The 21,038-nt window shown below is 45.4% G+C and overlaps 1 protein-coding gene across 1 annotated transcript in view; it reads left to right on the top strand.

Moving 5' to 3' along the window:
- Positions 1–207: 207 nt before the first annotated feature.
- Positions 208–21,038, top strand: part of Nebl (nebulette) — a 350,526-nt gene continuing 329,695 nt past the window's right edge. Inside the window, exons 1-2 of the mRNA XM_005354653.3 lie at positions 208–495; positions 1,805–1,899. Of these exons, the coding sequence (XP_005354710.1) occupies positions 427–495; positions 1,805–1,899 (164 nt within the window). The 5' untranslated portion in view covers positions 208–426. The remainder of the gene's footprint in view (positions 496–1,804; positions 1,900–21,038) is intronic.

The raw sequence follows: 21,038 nt of genomic DNA, 5'->3' as shown, positions 1-21,038 counted from the left end.
CTAGCATCCCCTCTCCCCCGCGCTGTCCTCTGTCCCCCTAGTGCCAGACAGGCTGGTTCTCTGCCCCTTGGGTTTGTGCGCGCTGGTGGGTTTGGCCTGCGCGGCGGCGGCGGCGGAGGCGGGGGAGCGAGTGAGCGAGCGCGAGGGGCGGGCGCGAGTGGTTGTGAGTCACCGGTACCTGGAGCGCTAGCGACGCAGAGCCAGCGGCGCACAGCCCGAGCCGGAGCCGAGCGCCAGCGTCGCAGAGTGCGGCCGGCCCCAGGCCCCGCCGCGCCCCCTTGCATCCCACCAGACCAGTTCGACCGCGCTTGAAACCCTTCAGCTTGCCCAGAGGTGGCACGGGGCTCTCCAGGGGATGTCACAGCGGCTCCCCGGAGCCCCTAACCACAGCCGCAGCAACAGCCACCGCCCGCGGGAACCGCGACAATGAATCCCCAGTGCGCCCGCTGCGGAAAAGTGGTGTATCCCACGGAGAAAGTCAATTGCTTGGATAAGGTGAGCAAGGGGGCGCCTGGCCAGCCCGGACCTGCTGGGCGTCCGACTGCACCTGCTCCAAGAAGTTTTGGCACCTGGGTTAGGAAGATGAGTGGGTTGGTATGTTTCCTGGGTCTTGGCACAGGGAGAGGATGCTTGAAGGAAGACCCTAGCCGTTGTGTCTGAGATCTCCACGATCAAATGATAAGGGTGTTGGAATTAGGAAAGGCTTTTGTCCCGGGTGTAGGGTGCGCTACATCCACACAGTTGCCTTGAAGGACTCATGGCAGCCCCAGCACGGAAGAGCCAGAATTGGGTATCCAGTAGCTTGGCTGAGCCAACCAGGAGCTAAGCTGAGACCCCAGGGGCTAGGTTGAGCACCCAGCAGCCAGGTTGAGTCACCCACAAGCCAGGCTGGGAAGGGGGGGCATTTAACAAGCCGCGTCCCCTCCCCCGTCATGTCTGTCCCTCCCTCCCTACTGCACGGACCTTGGCACCTTCATCTCATCCAGTCCCTAACAGTTCTTGTGACAACGGCTTTAGGAAAAGGCAAATAACAATTCATATGCCATGGGGCGCCACTGCCGCAGTGCTAAGAATAATCCCTGTAGGAAAGACCCAGCCCGAGTAGCAAGCTGACCCACGGGCGCCTACTCCACCAGGGTAAATTCCAGAGGAAGTGGCTTTAGCCGGGTCGCAGCAGCTCTGCCCTTCCTGGGTGTGGATGGAGTTGAACAGCCTGTGAGACAGACCCAGCGCGATCCCTGGTGACTGACAACTGAAACCAGCCATAGGCAGTCCCAGTGAAATTTGCGTTTGGTGTTACAAATGCCTCTGTAGAGTAATCCATCTCTCAGACAGAGCAGCGTTTTGCAATTTAGTGGAGGCTGGGTGGGGATGGGGACAAGGGTGTTTACATAGGCCACCTCTGCTACTGTGGGTTGTCTGACTTCCGGTGGACACGTGCGTGAAAATCCTACAAACACAACATTTAGGCATTTGGAAAGAAATCCTCTTTCATTTTAAAGTCCCCCCCCCCCCCACAGTTCTCCATTAGCTGACTTCAGGGTTCCTTTTCCGCTGTAATATGGGCAGACCCTTGGCATTTCTTCCTTTGTGAGTCTAGTGGTGGGATTAATTTAAAAACGAACTTTAATAGCTGTCTGAGTTCTTCACTGAACTGGAAATATAAATGTGGGCTACTACCTACGGACATTTCCTGGTAACTTTATCATATGGGCTGCCTTCCCTGCCCATTCTGGTCTTCTGTTCGGAACTGGTATTGCAATGAAGAGTTAAGTATTTGTTTTTGTTTTTCTTTCCTTCTTAGCATTGGCATAAAGGATGCTTCCATTGCGAGGTCTGCAAGATGGCTCTCAACATGAACAACTACAAAGGCTATGAAAAGAAGCCCTATTGCAATGCGTGAGTATTGCCAGTGCGCTGTGCCAGGGGTAGCCCAGCAGGAGAGCTTAAGTTAGTAGACATGCCTCTTCTGAAGAATTGACTCACTGAGCCACTCGGCGTGCAGGTGGCCCATGATCTGTTAACGCACAGACTCCATGGTCACTTACTACGTCGAAGGTCGCTGTGTTTATGTCCTGCTAATGTGTAGGGTAATTTGTGTGACTTTTCCACCAGGTTAGCGTTTGAAGTTCATAGCATTTCAGACTTAGGGACGTTTATTAGAAGCTCCAGAACTTCCCCACTGAGAATGTGTGGGCTCTGACATGCATGTCAGGCAGATTTCCATTTTAATCATTTGTCAATTTCCATTTTAATCGCAGGATGTTGCTATCTTGCAGTTTTATATCTGAACCTAGTTGCTAGGGAAAGAAGTCTCGTTGGTTTGGTCTTCACTGAGACTGCTTCAGGTATTCTGGGGTTTGAGCTGGGAATGAAAGAATGGTGGTTAGTATCAGATCTGCTGCCGCTGACCTGTAGTAGACAAGGTAATTCCGGCTGCCAGTAGTAGGTGGGGAAATAAAGTAGTGGCACTCTCTTTGAAGGCTCCCCTGAGGGCATGTTCTGGGCAATATTAGCTAGCCTTGGCACAGTGTTTACCATGAGTCAGGCCATGCTTAGAGTACTTTATTCATACCGAGTCATTTAATCTTTACTAACATCCCATGGGTAAAGGGGAACATTAATGTTACTCCCCTCCATAACAGATAATGAAACTAAATGGAGGTGCTAAGCTTCAGAATGGGGCTCAGGTCACTTCCAGAGGCTGCAAGTGACTCCACATTGGGCAGAACCTCCAAGGGCTCCCTTGTTGCCTTGGGACCTGAGCTGCTTTACTTTCCTGAGCATCCCTCTGGTCACACAGTGGCTTCACTGTGGGCTTTTTGTCCTAACCATGGATTCTCCCTCTTCCCATTCCCCCATGGTCATGGCCAGGTCTAGAGATAGCTCAGAGACCTCTGGATGACTCTAACATCCTAGCTGGAATATTGGCAGAACCTGCTCCTTCCCAGTGTTTGAAGCAGCCCCATAGGTCTTTGGGAGGCTGAGGGTCAGGCCGTCTTCATCTTGGACAGGGAGTATGAAACAGTCAGCAGACAGTCGGTGAACAAACGGTGTGCTCAGATATCTGGTGCAGAACTTTAAAAATATCTGGTGTCTGGGGGAAGGCTCAGTGGGTAAGGGCTCTTGTGCCATAAGCATCAACACCTATAACCTCAGCGCTTGGGGAGTAGAGATGGGGATCCCCAGGACTCGCTGGCTGTCTACCTACGCAGGTTTCATGAGAGACTGTGTCAAGGGAAGAAGGTGGAGAGTAGCAACCAGTATTCTCTAATTTCCTTGCCTGTGCACCTAAGTTTCACATACATACACACATACATGCATACACACATACATACATACACACATACATGCATACATACAGTATGGTGGAAAATTATAATTTTTTTCTTTGTAGTTGGAATTTTCTTTGGGCCACCAAGCAGCTCCCAAGTAAAGACACAGAGACTTATTAATTATGAATTCTCAGCCTTACCTTAGTCTTGTCCCAGTAGCTCTTTTAACTTAATTTGACCTGTTTCTATTCATCTATGTTTTGCCTTGGGGCTTTTTATCTTTCATTCATTCTGTGTGTTTTATTTTCCTACTTCCTCCATTCCTGTTTGACTGCCCCCCCCCATCTTCCTGGAATCTTTTTTCTTTCTTCCCCCAAGTCTAAGTTCCTCCTCCTACTTAATTTCCCTTCCCAGAAGCATGAACCTCCTCCCTTGCTATTGGCTATTCAGCTTTTTATTAGACCAATTGGGTGCCTGAGGCTGGCAAGGAAAAACAGCAGCACAGCTTCACATAATTAAACAAATGCAATACATCTTTACATAAATGAGCAAATATTCTGCAACATAAACAAATACACCACATCTTTATATAAACAAATGCAACATATCTTTATATAGTTAAACAAATGTAACACATCTTTGCATAGTTAAACAATTATTCCTCAACATTTCTTTGCATTTCTTTCTGGTCTAGTTTAGGGCTCACAGGTAGACAGATGCTTTCCAAGAAATTAGAGTTTTGAGGACTGAAGAGAATTCATGGCTTCCTTGGACAAGTAGTGCACAGATATTCTTTGAATCTGTTTTCAACCCTCCCAAACCCTATACCATATTGAGAAAATCTAAAGACAAAAATGAGATTTTGGGGACCGTGGTCTTCTGCTTCCTTAAGGAGGACAAACTGCTGGTTCCAGATCAAAGACTGGGTGCAACAAGAAGAGAATGAGGGGCTGATTACACACAAACAAGATAATTGTTCTTTAGGGAAAGGAGATCCTTCCTGTAACTGTTTAGCTTGTGGCCTAATGGCCCCAGCTTTATGAGCCATTCAGGATCAGGAAGGATCCCTTATAACTTTACTGCCTGAAGTTTAACCCAATCCACAACAATGCTTTTTGGGTTCCCCGAAAGGGCATTTAGGGTTTAGAGGGAAAAGGAGAGAATAACAATTGCAAAAGAGATGGATACATTGAGTGACAAAAGAAATTAAAAAAAAGAAAGATAGAAAGAAAGAGAGGAAGGAAGCTGGAGAGGTGGCTTAGTGGCTTATGTGCTTGTACACAATCTTGAGGCCCTGAATTCTTTCCCCAGAAACCATGTAGAAAATTAGGACATGGTAAGAAGGAGGCAGGTCTGGGGCTTGCGGGCCAGCCAGTCTGGCATACATGTTGAGCTCCAGGTTAGTGAGAGACCCCATTTCAAAACCCATCAAGGTAGACAACTCCTGAGGATTGAGAATGGTACCTATGGTTGACCTCTGTCCTTCGTATGCATGCTTACATAAATGTACCCACATGTATTGGAATACACATGTGAATGAGCATGTGCATGCGTGTGTGCATGCACCCACACACACACAGAGTCCAGAAAGAAAAACAAGAAGCAAGTTAGCTTACAGCAGCTCTGTTCTGTGAGAGTCTCACAGTGCGCTGCAAGACCTGAACAGGGTGGGAAAGGCTAGCTAGTTTGAACTATGACTCAACAGTGAATTAGTGCCAAGACACTGAGATTTGTACCCGAAGCGAAAGAACTCCATCAATAGGAAATACCACGCCATGAGATTTCTGGGCTTGAATATTAGTTTTCACTCATTTTAGATACCTCTAAATTAAATATTGATGGTTAGTAATCTCAACTAGAAGTGTTAGAGTACCACCTGGTTCTTTGGCTCATTATTGGACCAGGCAGTTCACTTTATTCAACAGCTAAAAGGAAGGCAGGAATTCACCTCTCCTGGGTGAATGAGAGAGCTGAAGTTTCGTATTTGTCTAACTTTGCTCAAGTTTGCACCCTATCTTAGCATAATTTCTCCAGAAAATAAGGCTCCGCGAGTTGCGGGTTCTGTTTGCCATGATGTTTCCAGGCTCAGAGGTATCTGTTGTTTTCAGTTCATATTTTTCTAAGGGCATATGTTGCCATGTGACCTGGTCCATGTGGATTACCCTCTGGGGATCCCATGCATCTGCTCTTATTTAGGTGGTGCTTGTCAGTCATCTGTTCCCTGTAGTCTCAGACAGAAGGGCGGCCATCATTTCTCTGGGTCAGTGGTGGAAAATTGATTCTTGAATGAATTAAGCTTCAGGAAAATGAAGTGTTTTCTGTCTGTCTGTGGAAAGCGGCATTTTATCTGTACCTAGTTTGGTTCAGTAGTTGATACACACATGTGCTCAAATGTCAAAAAATATCTTAAAAAGAAGAATACAGTCCTTCTTTAGTAACTGAGGTGTATAGGTTCCAGCAACCCCTCTCCTCTCTCTTTAGCAATATTGGTAGATGCTCAAGGCCCTTGGAGAAAGGGATGTAGTGTTTGCATATAACCTGCTCATGTCCTTCTACATACGATAAGTCACCTCCAGATTACATATCCAAGCACAATGCAAAAGCCATGCAAATGGTTCTCATGCTGTATTGCTTAGGGAGTGACGACAGGAAAAAGGCCTGTACATTTAGTATAGATTCCTACTTCCCAGTAGTTTTCATCTGTGAGTAGGTGAGACATGGCCCTCACAGGTAAGGAGGGCAGATTACATTGGCCATCTGTGTATTTCTTACCTGGAATCAACTTTTATTAAACTTTTGGCCAATTTTGCTTCATCCTTTTCTCCTACATCTAATTCTCTACAATTTTTAAATATTGTCAGGCCATTGGCCAGTTTCTTATCTTGTCATATTTCATCCTGAAACATGATATCGTGCACTAAGAATAAAGATATTTTCTTCAAGAATCAACAGAACCATTTTCATGTGTAAGAAAATAAAATTGATAACATTTATATTTGGCCCATGTTTAACCTACGTTTCTTTCATTGTCCTCAGATCGTCTTTTTCAGTTTGTGTGTGGGGTGTGTGCGAGCGTGTGCATGCCTTATTTTAGGATCCAGTCAGGGTGCATAGCTTACATTTAGTCGTTAGGAAAACACCAACTTCTTCTGGCTACTTCAAGTTCAGTGTCAGGCATTCAATTTCTGCTGTCAATTCTCGTGGCTTGGATAGTCTCTTAAGAGAGTTTTCAGGCAGAGTACTTATGTGGTATTTTCTTTTAGACAGAAGCGTATGTAATTAGCTTGAGACTCTTTGAAATAAATATTAACGTTGTGCTTAAGATTTGCAAGCATAAGCCCAGGCATTTTCTTTGTAATTGATACCTGAGGGCATCTTTTTTTAATGGAATGAGGCAGTGAATGCTTCTTGGGTTTAGATGCGTTGCTTGTTTATAGTCTCATGTGCTTAGAGAAGAAATAAGTATTCTGTTTGCTTTCATGCAAAGGAGGACATGTATAAAATGTAATTTGCATGGTATTTACATTTTGATCTTTTTGTTAGGATGATCAGAATAGAGTATATTCTCGACAGGAGCTTGGACACAATGCACTTTAGTTCCTAACATAGCACGGCACACTATTAAAATATTTAAAAACAAACTGGTCTACTTGAGTACGTGCCATGTTTTCATAAGCCTTTATATTTCATAAGCCGGCAGTGGATTCTTGGTTAGCACATTCAGGATTTTCTGCTTCTTAGAACTTGCAAAGCAAAGAGGACTGAGCAGTGTTCTTACTGCTTAGAGGTGTGGGGAAAATAACACGAGATGATTAGACAAAACCACAGCTTGTATTTATGCGTGAATTATATGCCAAGCTAAACTACAAACACTCTTGATACCCCACATGCCGCACAAAGACTATAAACCCCAAGGCCATTTGTCAAATTATTTAATTTATTGTGTGTGAAAGTCAAATTTGCATTCATTATGTGTTTGCAAAAAAAATATATTGGTTCTTAGAATTTTCTGAGAAGACATTATTGCTTAGAAGTAGCAATATCAATGACTGGCCTTTAATATGCTTCCACCAAATGTCACATTATCTTAGGTCCAGGGAAGGACCAGACAATGATGCAATAGTTTAATATGACCTTGCCAATAATTTCCCCAAGTCATTCCTTCTGCAGATTTGTGTGTGTGTGTGTGTGTGTGTGTGTGTGCGCGCGTGCACACGTGCGTGCATGCATGCTTGTGTGTAGGGCAATGGGGGGCTGTGTGTGAACATTTGTCCCCATTGTGTCAAATGTATTTTTAATTGTGAAGTAAAAACAAAACAAAACAACCCGAAAACAAAAACCAAAAAATATCCCAAACCCACAGATATCTGTGCTAAGTCATCTTTCCAATAAGATTCCCTCCCACCAAAGAGTCTCACTTAACATGATTTTGTCAGACTTTGGAAAATGAAACAGCAGGAGCTGTGTGTTGCCTTTGCTTTCTCTCTCTGGCTGCGTTAGCATTTCCCCTTGTGAATATTCATTGGCTAGCTCCAGCCTGGAAGATGCTGAGCTGGGCGCTGCTCGTTAAGAACCACTCAGAATGGTCAGTGCGCTTCTGCCAGCCTGTCCTGCGGATGCATATCTGGGCCAAGGCTCCTCTGGTTCTCACTTCGCTCTTCTCTGTGCTAACTCCTTGTTAGTACTCTTTCTGAGGTTATCAGAGGGCAGGGAAGGGAAAGTAATGAAACACAGACCTGAGCTCCACGCCCATCCACCTCCTGTTTCCCGTATCTCTGTGTCCACCTTCCAAATTTGGCCGTGTAACTCTGGCTATTTCAAGGGGATTTGTGAGTTCCCTACTGTTAGTGAGCAGTGGTTACTGAAGGTTTCCTGACCTGCACAGCCAGTCATGGACACTTTGGAGCTTGCTTGGCATTGATGGGTTTGAATCCTGACACCATCTTGTCTTCTAGAACAAGTCTTTGGATCGTTTATTCTTCCTCTATAAAACAAGAACAGTAATAACATGTATTATTTACTTTTCTAATTGTGGGGCAGAACGCCTGAAAGCAGTAACTTCAGAGAGAAGAGGTTTATTAGACTCACAGTCCCAGAGGGCACAGCCCAGCACAGTAGGGAAGACAAGGAAGTGGGGCTTGTAGATAGTCACATGGTGGTGACAGACCAGAAGCAGAGTGAGAAAGTGGGTGGGGCTGTAGCTCTCAAGGTCCCCCTAATGTCCTGTATCCAGACAATTTATCCAACTTCATAAAGATTCAGTAGCTTCCCCAAATAGCGCCACCAGCAGGAGACCAAGTGTTCACACACAAAAACCTGTGCATGTGTTGATACACATTTAAACCATAACCTGCCAAACTCACAGCACCCGGTGAAGATTGCGAAAGCCAGGAGCAGCACATAGCTGACCTTCAGCAGACAATAGTGCCCTTTTCACCATGGGAGATTTTTGAGGGGTGAAGAAAAAGTACAGAAAGATGGAGAAGCACAGCACATAAATAATAGCAGTTACCCTAATAGAAAAAGTCATATTGAAGTGTGTGTGCATGTGTGCATGTACGTGTGTGTGCATCTGTGTGTGTGTATGTGCGTGTACGTGTGTGTGCATCTGTGTATGTATGTGCGTGTGTGCGTGTACGTGTGTGTGCATGTGTGTGTGTATGTGTGTGTGCGTGTACGTGTGTGTGCATGCCCGTGTGTGTGTGTGTGTGTATACGTGGTGCTGGGGATCAGATCTGAGGCCTCATATATGGTAGGCAAGCACTGTCTCACCAAGCCACACCACTAGCCCCCCTCATACCAATTTCTGCACCGTGGAATGTCATTCCTGTAACCAGAATTGGAAGAAAGAAAGATAAGTATCAAACATAGAGAAAACATGAACATGCACTCTAGTGCTAAAAGTTTGAGACAGGCTAGTTTGTAGTTATGCCCTGTATGCCAGAAAGCACTGAGAGTTGCCCATGTACCCATGGAGAGGAATAGGGTGTTGGTGGCCTGGAAGTGGGCCTTTAATGGACTTCAGCTGTTGCTTTCACATGCTTCCATCATGCGAGCCCCACACTTTTGCTGGGGGCCAACCTGGTGCCGTTAGCCCCTAGATCAACTGTGGCATACACATACCTTGCTGTGTGGGATCTATCTGTGTCCACTCGGGGAGGGGAGGGTTCTGTTTTGCTTACTTGCTTGTCCCTTGAATCTTGCGTGTGATGATGAGATGATGCTCAGCTGGCATTAAGGCTTTCTTGGGGACTGTCGTCATGCTAACCTCTCTGAGTGCTGCCTCTGCGCTTATCCCTAATTCAGCATGGGGCCCCGCTGGTTTCTTCTAGGAAGGCAAGAAGAAGCTGGACAATTTAGGAGCAAGGTGTGGGCTAGGCTCTGAGAAGCCTGAAAGTTTTTTTTCAAATCTGAATAGCAAAGGAGTGAAATGTCCTTATTGACCAGCTAGGCTTGTGAATTCCAGGCTTGGATGTGGTAGGATTCATTGTTGATGCTTAAAGGTTCAGGTGTACCTGGGGACGCGTTCTGAAACATTCCTTATCCATGTTTGTGCGCTTTCATTGTAATTTGTAAAGGGGGGGGGGATGTCTTCTCCACAACAGGGACCTTACAGAGACGAAATGGCGGGAGGATGTTTGTGAATATCAACACATCAAATGACGCCTATCAGGCATCTGCATGTCAGTCCTGTTATTTATCACAGCAAATTAGTGACATGACCTAATATTTCTCAGAGATTGGAGAAAATGTCACAGTCTTAACTTCGAAGGAAAGACATCGTGGTACGCTGGAGTTCTGCTGAGCAGCGATTAGAATATGCCTTGCCTGCCTTGATGTTGTGTACTTCAGGGGAAAAATTAAGTCTTTATTCCTTGACATAAACATTTATATTAAAGGATGGCAGATCTTTCCCCCTCCTCCCCTTGTGTGCCCATCTTTCCCCTTCTTCCTCTTGGTGATTGAAAAGGAGAGGAGGATATACTTTATGTCCCATGAAATGTTCTAGAATATATGTGAAATGTTCTGATTCTCAGGCACCTCCTTAAGGCACTGACAAAATTTGGCTCATTTTATTATCTTTGGAAATGTCAGAGGATTATGTTTACAGACTGCTCATGGAATTCCTCCCTATTTGAAAATACTTCCAAAAGGTGTCTTTGATGTGCGCCTTCTGTCTCTTCAGGGAGATGCATTTGGTATGGAATAATGTGAGGTTAGCAGAGATTCCGAGACGGAGCACAGGCAATACCTTCTGTGTCTTGGTGAAATGCAAGGTCAATGCGTGATATAGATGTGTGCGCCGGAGGACTTACTGACTATGTGTCAGAGGCTGGAGGAAGAGGACATGGTTGTATGTCTTCCTTAAACATTTTCAGATGAGTGTTTTACCAAGTGGTTCCCAAGGATGTCAGGAAGTAAGAAAGACAGACATTGGGGTGCACGGCAGGCACCCTGTCCTCCAGTGCACCGAGCCCCCTTGCAGTCTCTAGGGAAGAGGGCGAGTTTTGTTTGCTGTTTCTGCTGCAGGGTTAGTGTGATCTGGGCTTTTAGCACTAGAAGTGGGATCTTGGGTAACATTTATGAGTTGAGTCCCCAGCACAATTCAGAGCTTGAGTAAAAAGGATTGTTATTGATCCTTCTGTGCTCAAGTTTACTGCTGGAACCCAGCAAAACTCCTCCAAGGAACCCAATGGCTCTTCCTGGTTAAGACTGGATGGGGGCACTGACGTAGCAGTGGAGAAGGATGTGTGTGAAAGGCCAGGCTTCACTGTCCACGATTGTTTCTTGTGGAGCTGGAAACCCGATGTTAGTTTTGTTTGTATTTGGCTTTGCATTTTCTAGATGAAGCCCTGGAAGGAGGGGGCCTTGAGGCGCTCAGCTTCTGTTTACCTTTCTACAGTCTGCTGGCTCTTTCCCACTGAAGTCTAGGAGGGGCCAGAAGGCAGCCAGTTCACTGTGTGCATCCCTAAGTCCCATGGACTGAGAACGAGGCTGGTGGTCTGTTATGTTCCTGCTTCAGCTCAGGGGTTTAAAAAGACTTTTAGACAAGAATCCTTGATTAGCTCCCTGGATGCTCATTATTCATCAAAGGCAGATGCAAACCAACAAGCGAGCTTGGAGCGATGGCGTGATGATACACAGCCAGGGGCTTACGGATCTGAATGGCAGGGGCATGTCATATTGTTGCCTGCTAATAATTGTGATCCTTAAATGTGACTTCATGATCCATTAACTGATCAAGAGCAGGATGTCTACCAAATCCAGGCTAGGCACAAGCTTTCAGTCAGTACATACATCAATAGACAAGGCCGGCTCCCACTGCTTCCACTCTAGAAGACCCAGTGCCCTCTTCTGGCCCCCTCACATGCATATACACCCACAGTAACTATAGCCTGCTCACACACATTTACACCCACGATACCCATAGTCAAAAATAATGATGATCAGTCTTTTTCTAAGAAGAGAAGGCCTGCTCTACTCACAAGTATTTAAAAAGAGATTTACTTGTAATTTTTAATTGTGTGTGTCTATGTGTGGATACGTGCACATGAGTGCAGTTGCCTGCGGAGGCCAGAATCTCCTGGAGCTGGTAGTAAGCGACCTGATACAGCCAGGGAACTCAGAGCCTCTGTAAAATCAGCATGTTCCTGTGAGCCTGGTGTCCAGTCTCCACTGATGCTCTCTTGGTGGTTTGATGCCTTGGATAGTGTATGTCATTCTTCCAAGGCTGTTCTCTGCCATCTCTCCGGGTTCTTGAGCTCCATGCATCCCATCATCTCTCCTTGTTTATCTCCGCATAGCCATCCCATGGCCCTTCCTGGGTTCAGCCTTTCCCATGTTTGCCCATTGTCCCTACCACTGTCTAATTGTCCTTTAGCGATTCTCCTGCCACCATAGTTACCTGTCAGTATGTGATTCTGGCCACAGTGTGCCCTGTAGAGACACATCTGGCGGTACTCCATTGCCTCCAGATGTTCATAACAACCTGAACAACCTGACAGATGTTCATAACCATCCTTCTTTTGTCTGTTTCTCAGTTGCTCCACTTCTCTCGAGCCACACTGGGCTACTGGCTCTGAGGCCTTTATTGAGTTTCTTAGCTGAAGTCTTAATAGCTTCATCTGCAGAATGGGTACAACTATAGACTATCTTTTAGAAGTAAGAATTTATTAGAATAATAAAATTAACTTAGCAAAATTTTGGGCATATAGTAAAGAGTAAGCAAAGATTAAGGATGATTTTATCATAATTTATCAAACACCCAGATTTAACCATTTATTCTTGCTTATTTATGACTCTGTGTATGAGTTACTTTTATCTTCAAAGCTATGACTACTTTTGTGAAGTACACTGAATTTTTTAGTCAACTATTGGACTTTCCCTCTGTGCATTCATTATAGCTTTTTTTTTTTTTTAATCTTCGGCTGTGTGTATACTGTAGTATGAATGTGGAGGAAATAGGTCGCAGACTTGAGTGTCAATGCTCACTTCCAGTTTGCTTGATATAGGGTCTTTCTTTGTTCACTGCCGTGTGTGTCAGGCAAGCTGGCCTATGAGCTCCCTCCGTGTCCTCTTCCCAACCTCTCTGTAGTTCCAATGCCTCAGTTTCTCCATGCATTCTCAGGCTCATCTTGCGCTGCAGTTGCTTTGCTGACCTCATTTGTGGGGATTTCCTGCTGAGCTGGAAACTGGGGATTTCTCAGCCAGGGCTTGGAGATGGAGACCAGGAAAGGCAGGTCGACTGGAAGAGATTTATATGTGTAAGGGGCCATTTCTGGCAAAAATGGAAGGTGTTGAAAGTGAGTGTTGCAATACTGCAAAGCAGTACTGGAGTGGGCATTGTTCCACAAGTGAAGGGCTTGGTCCCTAACAAGAAGGGTGGCTTCTTAAGATTCCAGCCACAGTTAAGGAGTTCTCTGCCAGCCACATTCCTGACCTACTGGATGGAAATTTCAGAGTGACATCAACTCTTTCAGATATGATAGTTTGGATGAGGCATAGAACTCAGCAAGGAGTTGGGAGAGGCATGATCAAAGTACACTGGATGAAACCCCAATAAATTAATTACAAAGAAAATTTTCTTTTTATCATCAAAGATACAAACCAGGGGGCTGGAGAGATGTCTCAGTGGGTAAGTGTTTGCTTGATAAACACAAGGGCTTGAGTTCAGGTCCCAGCACTCATGCAAACAGCCAGATGTACAAGCCTGTTGGGAGTGGCGATAAGGGAGGCTTGCTGGGATTTGCTCGCCAGCCTAAACAAACAATGGTGAGCTCTGGGCTCAGTGAAAGACTCTGTCCAGAGGAAATAAAGCTAGGAGCATCAGGGGAGCAGAGCAGCACCCTCCTCTAGCTACTATACATATAGGTTCTTGTACATACATATGTGCAAACACAACACAAGGGGAGAAAAAAAAACAGCAAATCAAAGTTATCCAGTGAAAAGGCATATAGCCAGAATCTGGGAGAACACTGGGCATGGTGATTCGCTGCTTTTGCTCTGTGGAGCCAGGATCTGTTACGTCCCTCCACCCCCAACACTAATGTGTTCAGCAACCAGGACTCCCCACCAGGCTCTGTTGTCCAGACTGTTTTTTGGAGTTTCATTACTTAGGTACAAGTAATAGAGTCATTTGCCATGTGACTGTTGAGTCTCTAACCCCTTCCACTCTCTGGAGGAAGTTGTTGATATAATCCTACTCAAAGCTCAAATGAATTACGTGGTCTTTTATAACAGCCAGCCCACTTTGAACTGTACTGACAGCAAACAGTTTGGTTTTGTCCAAGGGGTTCGTGAAGGACAGAAGTCACTCCAATTCCTTAAGAAAGTCCAAGTGTTTGGGGTATGCCTATCAGAAACTAGAGACAAAGGTCAATTCAATGTCTTTCTATACAGTAGCTGTGCTCCCCCTGTCTCCATCAATGCACCCTTTGTGCACATCACAAACCTCCTTATCTCGTTATGGCCTGATGATCACTATCTGTAGTTAGTCCCTTAACAGAAGTTAGGACACACACACACACACACACACACACACACTCGAGTTTGCTGTTTCTCTGGGAGAACCCAGTGAAGGGAAGAACTTCTGAGGAACTCTGTATATTTATCTTTTATAAACAAATCTTTTCTATAAGCGTCCTCGAGGACAGGGTGGTTCTAATTGCCTTTGCGTATTAAAGCGTCCGCTGTGTGTTCACCCAACATCTAAAAGATAAGATTGCCCAGCCAGGTCTGTCAGTGACGCGGTGGTGAGCCTTTGGCTCTCGGAACAGTGTAGCTCAGCTTTATTCCAGGCCCCGCTAGCCAACAACTGACTCAATGAGAAGGCATGGATGCTTTTCTCCATAGGAGTCCACGTGTCAATCCTTTCTAGAACTGGCCCTGCTTGAACTGATAACACTTGACCTGCGTAGCGACAAGCACTTCTGATGCGGTGAAATGCTGCCACGTACAGCTAGCTTGTTCATCACTGATGCACTCTTAAACAAGGCTGACAAGAGAAATGTTTATGGAAGTAGCTTGTTTGCTTCCCAAAGCCTCAGAAGCAAATCCCGCGTGGCTCTTAGCATTCTTTCTGCTGCTGTGATAAGGTCAAGCCGAACTTTATGAAGAAAGTGCTTATTTTGGCTCACGGCTTCAGGGTATAGTCCACAATGAAGAAATCAAGGAGCCTGAAGCAGCTGGTCCTAGCCCACCCACAATCAGGAAGCAGAGAACAACAACCACACGCTGCCGCTCTTTTTTGACCCACACAGCTCAGGATCCCAGCCAGGGAATGGTGCCACCTATGGTGGGCAGGTCTTCCCAACCCCGTTAAAGTAGTAAAAATATTCCCCCACAGGCATACCCAGAAACCTGTCTCTTGTAAGATTCTAGACTCTGCCAAATTGACAAGTAACAACTATCAACCATGAATTTTAGATGAAAGGCCACACATGTTCATTTACACATCATGTATGTTTTTCTTGGAAATACGTTTATTTTCCCCCCTAGAACTTAATGTAGTTGAGTATTAATGGCTCCATCTTCTCATGAATGAAGTGTCTGTGTTTATGTGTGCACACGCACACATAAAGTTTTGTTTCAGGTACATTTCACCATATTCTTTTTTTTAAAGATTCATTTTTTTAAAACATTTTTTAATATTTATTTATTTATTATGTATTATGTATACAAGACTCTGTCTGCGTGTATGCCTGCAGGCCAGAAGAGGGCACCAGACCTCATTACAGATGGTTGTGAGCCACCATGTGGTTGCTGGAAATTGAACTTAGGACCTTTGGAAGAGCAGGCAATGCTCTTAACTGCTGAGCCATCTCTCCAGCCCTCATTTCACCACATTCTGAGGCAGGGTCTCTCACCAGCCACATAGGTTAGGTAGCTCAGCTAGTGAGGCCCAGTAATTTGTCAGCCTCCACCTCTCTAGTGCTCAGATCGCACCCATGCGACCTCACTCCTTGTTTTATAATTTGAGTTCCTGCAGCAAACAATCTCCAACATCCTCTATTCTTTTATGGAACAATTTTATTTTCTTGGTTAAACTTTCTGTCTTTTCCATTTTCAGAGCCCTACAGACAACTTAGTGGGATCTGTGCTCCCCACCCCCATCTCTCTGATTCTCTCTCATTGTCTCTGCTTAAGGTCTTTCCTGTTGCCGGTGACGTAGTTCCCTGATTTTCTTAACATTACATGAAATTCTATTTAAAATTTCTAGATGCTTTAGGCACATAATAATTAAGGGTTATTCCTGTCGGGAATAGAAACACCATATTAGCACAGTTCTTCCTCTCAGGCTGCTAAAGAAAGATCCTTGTTTAGAGGATTTGCCTCTGTACTCTTCTTTCTTTCTTTTTTTAAAAATGGTTCTTATGTAACACTGGGTTTAATTGCCTGGGAGTCTGGAGCTGCTGTATTTGTGTATCTCTTATGTTTCTGAGCACCCAGAGGTTGAGTGGTCTGTGCCCTGGAAGTGTTCCACTGAATGGCTGTCTGGAAGATGTTGTCTCTTCCTTCACAGCGATGACACAGCAGATGAGGAGTAAACACGTTTGGGGACTTAAAAGCATATTGATTCCAGCCGAGTATGGAGTGCACATCTATGATCCCAAAGGGGAGAAGGCAGACAGGCGATGTGGCTCCGCTGGGAAAGTGTTTGCCTAACACGCGTGGGATTCTCGCTTTGATCTCCAGTACTATGTAATCTGAGCATGGTGGTACATGCCTCGGACACCAAAGGATCAGGGTTAGCCTTGGCTACGTCTGTAGTTTAAGGCCAGCCTGGGTGACATGGAACCCTGTCTCAATTTTTTTTTTAAAAGCACTTTTATTCTGGGTGGGATCTAATAGTCTTGTATCTAACAGCAGGCATCCTCTCTCTCCCCAGTCCTGGTGGGCTGGGAGACAGGGAGACATTATCACAGAGGATTTAAAAATTAATTCTGCAGTGGGAGAAGACAGGTGGTCATATAAAAGAGGCACCTACATGGAGGAGAGATCGAGTGATGCTCAGATGAGATAAGGGGGGGGTACTCATGCTCTCCCGTCTGCACCAACACAGACACCGGTGAAAGCATACCAGCTCCGGAAGTAGGGCAGGCACAGAGCGTGGACAGGCAGGGTGACGAAATTGTGACATGTCTGGGAGGTGAAGCCCTGTGTAGGGAAGAACTTGCAGGTGAAATGGTGATAGGCAATGGGGTGGGGATGAAGTAAAGGAACACAGGCAGCTCTGCCACAAGGCTGGTGCCCACACTGGAAATAGAGCCCCTGCTTTTTAACCCTTTAACGTTTTGCCATGGTGAGCTATCAGCTGCAAGTGGAAACAGAATGTCACTTGGTTTCTTGCTTTGTTTTCTTTATGATTTCATTGCTTTCAAGTTGATTTGGAAAGTAGATAACTAGGTGGCAGGATGGTAGTTGCAGTGACTTTGAGATAAATGGTCTTAGTTCTATTGAAGTTAAGAATAAGAGGAAAAATTCCCTGGTATCTCAGGCCCAGTCTTCAGGGAAAGCATAGTGTGGGGAGGAGGAAAGGCTTTGTTGGTCAGGGGACCTGGGCTTGGGAAGTCTGTGCTCAGTGGGCAGGAGCCCTGTGAACGTTGCTTTGTGTGTCCATTGGCACACAATTGGCCTTTTATAACGATTTCTCAAGTAGACAAAAGAAGGTATGTTAGTCAGCTTTCCTGCACTGTAACAAAACACTTGTGCTAAGCTATCTTATGCAGATAGAAGGCTTGTTTTGACTTCATTTTGGAAGGGTCAACTCATGTCTGAGCCAGCGACAAGACAGGCACTGTAATAGAGGGTGTTGAATAGAACAGAGCTTTTTCCCACAACCAGGAAAAAAGTCAAAAAGAAGCCATGTCCCCAATGATCACCACAGGGCCCCAGTTCTTTAAAGGTTTCCTGACCAGAAAGTACCAAACCTGGGCTAAGCTTTGACACCCAGATCTTTGGGGGCACTTCAGATTCACGCTGCCACTGAGGGACTCAAGGAAGTGACTCAGTGGGACAGAAGACTTTACAAAATAAGTTGAAATAAAAAGTACCCATTATTTCAGAGGGGGAAAAGAGAGGTTAAGCTGTTGAAACAAAGCAGAAGGTAACAGAGGGCTGAGCTGGAAGGCTTCTGAGCGCAGAGTGGTAGGCATAGAGAGGGTGAGTGGCTACATATGCAGAGGAGGGCGCTAGCGTTAGGATTAATCCAGGGAAACCGACAGGCAAAGGCAAAGGGATTTCAAAGCACTTGTGCGCTGAGAGAAGATTTTTTTTTTAAAGTGATGGGCTTGATATGTAGGGCTTTGTATATCAGGCCAACTTTGCTTCATGCTCAAGGTAGAAGAGGAATGACTGCTGCCAGTCCCTGAAGGAAAACATGAGCCACAGTTTGGGGACGGCATCGTGATAATAAATGATGAGAGACAACAGTGGAGTTCTGGGGTTCCTATTCTTTAGCCTTTCAACTAAGAAGCAAGTGACCGAAGCACCATCAATATAAACTCAGAGAAATTGGGGTTCAACCTGAAGTTCTGAAAAACAAAACAGCCAGCTACTGTCTCTTACCTCATCTTTAGTCTGAAATGGTGATCCTGCCTCCAGGAATCTCAGAATGAGACTGTGACTGAGAGCTGTCTCCTCCCGTTTTATATTCCTCTCTCGTTCTAGGATTAAAGGTGTGCGCCACTGGGATTAAAGGCATGCACTGGCCAGTTTCTATGGCAACTAGTGTGGCTACTGGGATTAAAGGTGTGTGTTATTGTGGCCTGCTCTATAAGACTGGCCAGTGTGGCTGTTTTACTCTGTAAACTTCAGGCAAGCTTTATTTATTAAAATATAAATAAAATATCACTACATATGACTGCATTAAAAATGCATTAATGCCATTAAGGGATTAAAGTAGGGCTGGGGTATAACTCAGTGGTAGAGAGCACTTACCCAGCTTGTGTGAGGCCCGAGTCCTGATATTAAACCCTACCATGGCATAGTGGGAGAGGAAAGAAGAAAATATGAAGCCTTTCTTCAGCTGGTAAAAGGTTTGACTCCCTAGGTATCGAGGTGAAGCATCTGGGAACATTCTTCAGGTTCTGATCCTGGGATCCAAAGGCTGGCACTGAGGCTAGGATCCTTCCTTCTTTTGTACCTTGATCTGTAAAATGATGTCCCAGCCACCCTTCTGCCAGGCAGAATACCTAGTCTCAGTGGATGCTAACATACTCCCTACCTCTTCTGGTGCCCTGAATAAATACTGTCGTCTGCCTGACTGTTGAGAGTGGACACCATTAGCTGTGATTAGGATCGCCTATTCATTTTGAGAAACGGCCATAAGAGAGAGCTTTGGGGATGGGGGAATTTTCCATTTAACTTTTAGAACAGGGAAGAGACAGATTGTAGGAATCATTGCCTAATAAGTGTGACATTAATTCCTGGCAAAACTCTCCATGGGTAAGGGCATGGGTGGTTTGGGAAGACTTCAGAAGTTCTCAGGCCCCTGTGCTAGTTCCTTAGGCTTTGGTGGCGGAAAGCCACGGGCCAGTGCTTCTCCTGGAGAAACAGTGTCTCGCCGTCTCAGATGTTAGAGGGGTACCGTGAGTGTGAGGAAAGGATGGATACTTTTCGAGACGGGATGGGAAGTTGTTCTTGGCCTCCTTCCTTGGCCTGCAGGTGGCCAGATTCTCTCTTCACATTATCCCTTGGTGTGCACGTGGGTTCCAGTCAGTCCCTTTTATGAGGACAGCGGCTTTGTTGGCATAGGCCCTACCCTGATGGCTTCATTTCCACTTACTTTAGTTTTTCCCTTTTCTCTTATTCTCCCAACCCCTACTTTCCTGCGAGGGGAGTAGACAGCCCAGGCTGACTTAGAACTTGGTGTAGCAAAGAATGGCCTTGAACACCAATCCTCCTGCCTCCATTTCCTAAATGCCGGCTTTCCAGGCCTGTGCCATTATGCCTGTATACTTAGTTATTTCTGCAAGAACTTAAGGTTGCATTCTGAGATATTTGTGCTTAAGATCTCAGCATATTTTGGAGGAGGTAATGGAAGAGAGTACTCCAGCGTATTATTTTTATTGGGAGGGGGAGGATAGGGAGATATATACAATTCATAACTGGATCTTTAGGAAAAAGTCAATCAAAGCATAAGTAGTTTCATTCTTGATGTTATGATAAATATATACACAATAAACTTGGGAATTTGTAGAAAGTATTTAATATTGTTTTTAAATATCAATTACACTTTTTTTTTCCCCAAATAAGGTTTCTTTGTATAGCTCTGGAAGTCCTGGAACTCACTCTTTTTTTATTTTTTTTAAATAATTTATTTAGTTTTATTTCATGTGCGTTGGTGTGAAGGTGCCAGATTCCCTGGGACTGGAGTTACAGACAATTGTGAGCTGCCATGTGGGTGCTGGGAATTGAACCCTGATCTCTGAAAGAGGAGCCAGTGCTCTTAACCTCTGAGCCATCTCTCCAGCCCCTGGAACTCACTCTTGTAGACTAGGATTACCTCAAACTCAGAGATCTGCCTGCCTCTGCCTCCAGAGTGCCGGGATTAAAGATGTACACCAAGTACTGCCTGGTTCAATTATGCTTTAAAAAACTATTTATTTTGGTTTCATGTGCTTGTGTTTTGCCTGCACATACATCTGCATGAGGGTGTCAAATCTTCTGGCACTCACTGGAGTTACATGCAGTTGTGAGCTGGCATGTGGGTGCTGGGACTCGAACCCGGGTCCTCTTAACCCTTGATCCATTTCTCTAGCCCCCAATCATACTTTTATAAGGCAGAAAAATGGAGAAGTGCAGGTTTTCTCTGTATTACAAGTTGGCCACTCTGATGGTTAATGTCAGTTGTCAACTTGGCAGGATATAGAGTCACCTGAAAGGGAGGCTCTGTGAAGCACTGTCTAGATCAGGCTGGCCTGAGAGCCATCTTCTTGACTACAATAATTGATGTGGGAATACCCATCTTCCTTGTAGGTGGGACCATTCCCTGGGTGAGGATCCTGGCCTGGATAAGGTGGAGAGTGAGCTGAGGATGCATCCAGCACTCACCGCTTCCTGTTTCTAATTTTAAATTGATGGGACCATCTGCTTCAAGCCCCGCTGCCTAGACTTGTAGCTGTGAGGGAGTGTGCCCTGGACTGTGAAGGAGGGAGTATGTCCTGGGCTGTGGTGGAGTATGCCCTGGACTGTGAAGGAGTGTGCCCTGGGCTGTGATGGAGGGAGTGTGTCCTGGGCTGTGATGGAGGGGGTGTGCCCTGG

Source organism: Microtus ochrogaster, chromosome 16 (genome assembly GCF_000317375.1).
Source record: "Microtus ochrogaster isolate Prairie Vole_2 chromosome 16, MicOch1.0, whole genome shotgun sequence".
Lineage (NCBI taxonomy): Eukaryota > Metazoa > Chordata > Mammalia > Rodentia > Cricetidae > Microtus > Microtus ochrogaster.
Note: the sequence above shows the minus strand (reverse complement) of the source record. Positions and strands in the feature narration are given on the sequence as shown.